Here is a 4,195-nt window from a genome sequence, read left to right as displayed (position 1 = left end):
ACACACGGCAAGTAAAGGCTCATGTTTGGTTTTTAAGAAGCAACTGTGTTCCTGCTTTCCAGTCCAGCCCCAGCCACTCAGAGAGGGATCTTGGCTCAGGAGCTCCTAGGGCTGCCTGGAGGCCTCCCTGCCCCCAGATACCAGGGAAGGATCAGGCCAGCTTCTCCTGCAGGCTTCTCCTTTGGGATACGGCTACAAAAAAGTGTACTCACGTATGGGTCTCAATTTAATGAAGGTAAAACCAGCCAAAATGCAAACCAAGTGTACCCTTGGCATAGTCACAGCAGAGAAAAATTCCTTCCTGGGCTGGAAGTTTAACTGAAAATCATCTTTTTTTTTCCCAGCACTGCTGTCTCCCACAGCACAGGGACACCCTAAAACTCAAGCACTGCTTTCCTGCCAGGGCCCTGTGCCCCAGGAGGAGCCCTCCTCCAAAGGCTGCCTGCTCCTGCACATGTGCCCTGACCCAGGGAGCTGTGCCAAGCCTGGCAGGGCTTTAGGGTGGCTGCCTGAAGGAGCTGGGCACTGGCAGGGGAATGTGGGGGGGGACACAGTGGAAGCAAAGGGGGGGCCCAGAGCCCCCCGCCCCAGTAAGAGAGAAGTAGGAAAGGCAGGGGCAGCTACCCCACCTCCCTCCCTGCTCTGCCTCCTCATAGGCAAAAAGAGCAGGAAAACATCTGTGGCAGGGGGAAGCCCCTGGGATTTTCCTCTGGGCTCCCCAGGAGTCCCTTCATGAAGGATCGGGCCCTGGGAGGGCAGAGGAGGGGGTGGCCCCTTTGCAGGCAGCCCCTCATGTGTGACCAGGGGCAAGGGCAAGGGTGTCAGGCAGGGTGAGGAAGTGGCCCTGGCTGCCCTCGGCCCCCCAGGGACAGCCGGCCCTGCAGGCGGGTTTCCCATAAGCGGAGTGGAAAGCTCTTTATTTAACCTGCAGCCGCCACCTGCCCTCGGCCCCAGCCTTGCCTCCATCCATCACGCCTTGGAGCTGCACAACCGTGCCAGGGCTACTTTTTTGGCAGGCTGAGCCAAATAAAACCCTTTGCAAGCCAAGGCTCCAGGTAACCCTTTCCCCGCCTTGGGTCTAGGAGGAGCACGCTGCAGAGCGGCAGGCCCCCTGCTTTGCACCGGCATGTTGCAATGCGCAGCCACCCCCCCCCCCGCCTTGGCTGCCCTCAGCCACGCCGAGCTGGAGCTGTCTGCAACCCCAGCAAGTCACACACAGCTGGCTCCTCCGGCTGCAGACCTGTCCCCTTCCCTGCCCTCCTCCTGCCTGGGGGGGTGCAGCCCCACCACCCACCGCCCTCGCTGTTAGACGACACACCCTACGTCAGTGAGTGATGGAAGAACCCAAGGAAATGACGACAAACAACCACATTAGGGGTGTGACAGAATGACCGATGATTTAATGCTTCTTGAAGTTTTTTGTTTCCTTCCACAGGGCATTGGTTTTAAAAACAAACAAAACGAGGTAAAATAAATTAATTTATGTACACTTTACATACACTGTGTCACGTGGAGCTTTGGAGCAACAGTAACCAGAAATTGTTACAAAATAGAAAGTTACATGGCTGTTGCAGGTCCTCGGCAGCCTGCAACCTAGTAGGCTGTCATCCTGAGCGTGGTTGGCAAAGTGATCATGTAAACATGTTTAGAAGCATTTACGGTGGACAATGGATGGGCCAGCTTCATCGTACTCCTGCTTTGTGATCCACATCTGCTGGAAGGTGGACAGGGAGGCCAGGATAGAGCCACCGATCCAGACAGAGTACTTGCGCTCAGGTGGGGCAATGATCTAGAAAAAGCCGAGAGAGCCGAGATCAGTAAACCAGCAACCGCTGCCGGGCGCAGGCACAGGGGTGTGCACGGCCCCGCGTGCTGTCTGCAAGAGGGCAAAAGAAGGCTGCTCCTGCATCTGCGTCCTTCACGTTCCAGCCTTACCTTGATCTTCATTGTGCTGGGGGCCAGGGCCGTGATCTCCTTTTGCATGCGGTCAGCAATACCTGGGTACATGGTGGTACCCCCAGACATGACGTTGTTGGCGTACAGGTCCTTCCTGATGTCAATGTCGCACTTCATGATGCTGTTGTAGGTGGTCTCATGGATCCCAGCGGACTCCATACCTGGGGGCAGGGAAGGGGAGAAAAGGAGGCACAAGTTAAGCCAAAGTGAGAGCTCTACGGGAGGACTCAGGGGAGGACAGAGGGAGGGGGGCACACACACCAATGAAGGAAGGCTGGAAGAGGGTTTCTGGGCAGCGGAAACGTTCGTTGCCAATGGTGATGACCTGCCCATCAGGCAGCTCGTAGCTCTTTTCAAGGGAGGAGGAAGAGGCAGCGGTGGCCATCTCGTTCTCAAAGTCCAGCGCCACATAGCACAGCTTCTCCTTAATGTCACGGACAATCTCGCGTTCAGCTGTCAGGGGAGAGTAAAGGCGTCAGTGATTGCAAAGGAGGAACAGGGAACGCTTCCATCTCCTCCATAGGTCTGCTAGGACTCCAACCACACGCAAACTCCCAACAGGGAGAGCGCGCACGGGGCTTGCAGTGAGGCCAGAGGCTGCAGCATCCCTGGAGGTGCAAGGGTTGGAAGCGAGGGGGGACATTTTGGGGGAGGGAATAGTGCTTACCTGTGGTGACGAAGGAATAGCCACGCTCAGTCAGGATCTTCATCAGGTAGTCAGTGAGGTCCCGACCGGCCAGATCCAAGCGCATGATGGCATGGGGCAGGGCGTACCCTTCATAGATGGGGACGTTGTGTGTCACACCATCGCCGGAGTCCAGCACGATACCTGGGGAAGCAAGAAGCAGCCACCTGAGACGCAGCCACGGAGGGCCCTGCCCCGCCGGGCAGAGCACTTGTCACTGTAGGGGACCAGTCCTGGGCGTCCTTGCTTGGGGAAAAGGGCCAGCGGGACACTTGCACTCACCAGTGGTACGGCCAGAGGCATACAGGGACAGCACAGCCTGGATGGCCACGTACATGGCAGGGACGTTGAAGGTCTCAAACATGATTTGGGTCATCTTTTCACGGTTGGCTTTGGGGTTAAGGGGGGCCTCAGTGAGGAGGGTGGGGTGCTCCTCAGGGGCGACACGCAGCTCATTGTAGAAGGTGTGGTGCCAGATCTTCTCCATGTCGTCCCAGTTTGTGATGATGCCATGTTCAATGGGGTACTTCAGGGTCAGGATACCTCTTTTGCTCTGGGCTTCATCTCCTACATAGGAGTCCTTCTGACCCATACCCACCATGACGCCCTACAGGGGAGGAAAGTGGGGGCTTAGCGACCTCTCCACGGGCAGCATCACAGGGCTCCCCAGCAGGCCGGGAGGCAGCGGGACCCCGCGACCGTGGCAGGGCTCGGGGGGAGGCTTGGAGGGGGACGACACCATACCTGGTGGCGTGGGCGGCCCACGATGGAGGGGAACACGGCCCTGGGGGCATCATCCCCGGCGAAGCCGGCCTTCACCAGGCCGGAGCCGTTGTCGCACACGAGCGCGGTGGTCTCGTCCTCGTCGCACATGGTGTCGGCTGTCTGCGGGGGCACAGGGGCGCGGGCTGAGCCTCACGGCTGGCCGGCTGCGGCGGGAGGAGGCGGCGGGGCCGGGGCTTACCTGGGCTGGCTGCGGGCTGCGCGCGTCGGGCCGCTGGCAGAGAGGCCTCCCGCTCCTCGCCGGGTAGGTCGTGGGCCGCCGCCGGCCGCCGAGCCTTTTATCGCGGCGGGCGGCGGCGGCGGCCGGCCCCCAGGAATGCGGCCCCGGCCGTCGCCATATTTGGGCGTCGGGCCCGGCGCGGCCCCGGCCCGGCGCTGCCCAAAGAAGGCGCTCCTGGCCGCGGCCCAGGTGAGCCGGGCCCGGCCGTATAAGGAGCGTCTGCCGGGCCCCCCCACCGCCACCGCCCGCGGCCGCGGCCGAAATAATCTCCCGGCACCGCCGGGCCCGTTAAGGGCAAAGCAGGTGGGGGCGGCCGCGTCGGCACCGCCGGGCCCAGGGCCGGGCCTAGGGCCGGGCCTTGTCGTGGAGGCGGCCGGAGCGGGCCCGGGCCCGGCCCTGAGCCTGGGCCCACCGGGGCATGAGGGCGGGGCGGGCCGCGGCCCTGCCGGGCTCTCGGCAGGCCTCGGCAGGTGAGGGGCCTTCAGCTGCACGGCCGTGACTTCCCGCAGCCCCAAAGTTTGGGGCTGCGAAGGGAAATACGGGCCTGCTGG

The 4,195-nt window shown here is 61.4% G+C and overlaps 1 protein-coding gene across 1 annotated transcript; it reads right to left on the bottom strand.

Moving 5' to 3' along the window:
- Positions 1 to 1,371: 1,371 nt before the first annotated feature.
- Positions 1,372 to 3,895, bottom strand: ACTA1 (actin alpha 1, skeletal muscle). The gene is made up of 7 exons (XM_074863117.1): positions 3,606 to 3,895; positions 3,386 to 3,526; positions 2,924 to 3,248; positions 2,624 to 2,785; positions 2,218 to 2,409; positions 1,936 to 2,117; positions 1,372 to 1,789 (listed from the first exon to the last, which is right to left on the bottom strand). The coding sequence occupies exons 2-7, from the start codon at positions 3,512 to 3,514 to the stop codon at positions 1,646 to 1,648; spliced, it is 1,134 nt and encodes a 377-aa protein (XP_074719218.1). The 5' UTR covers positions 3,515 to 3,526; positions 3,606 to 3,895; the 3' UTR covers positions 1,372 to 1,645.
- Between the last annotated feature and the right edge of the window lie 300 nt (positions 3,896 to 4,195).

The sequence above is a fragment of the Strix uralensis genome, chromosome 3 (assembly GCF_047716275.1).
Source record: "Strix uralensis isolate ZFMK-TIS-50842 chromosome 3, bStrUra1, whole genome shotgun sequence".
In the NCBI taxonomy this organism is placed as follows: Eukaryota; Metazoa; Chordata; class Aves; order Strigiformes; family Strigidae; genus Strix; species Strix uralensis.
Note: the sequence above shows the minus strand (reverse complement) of the source record. Positions and strands in the feature narration are given on the sequence as shown.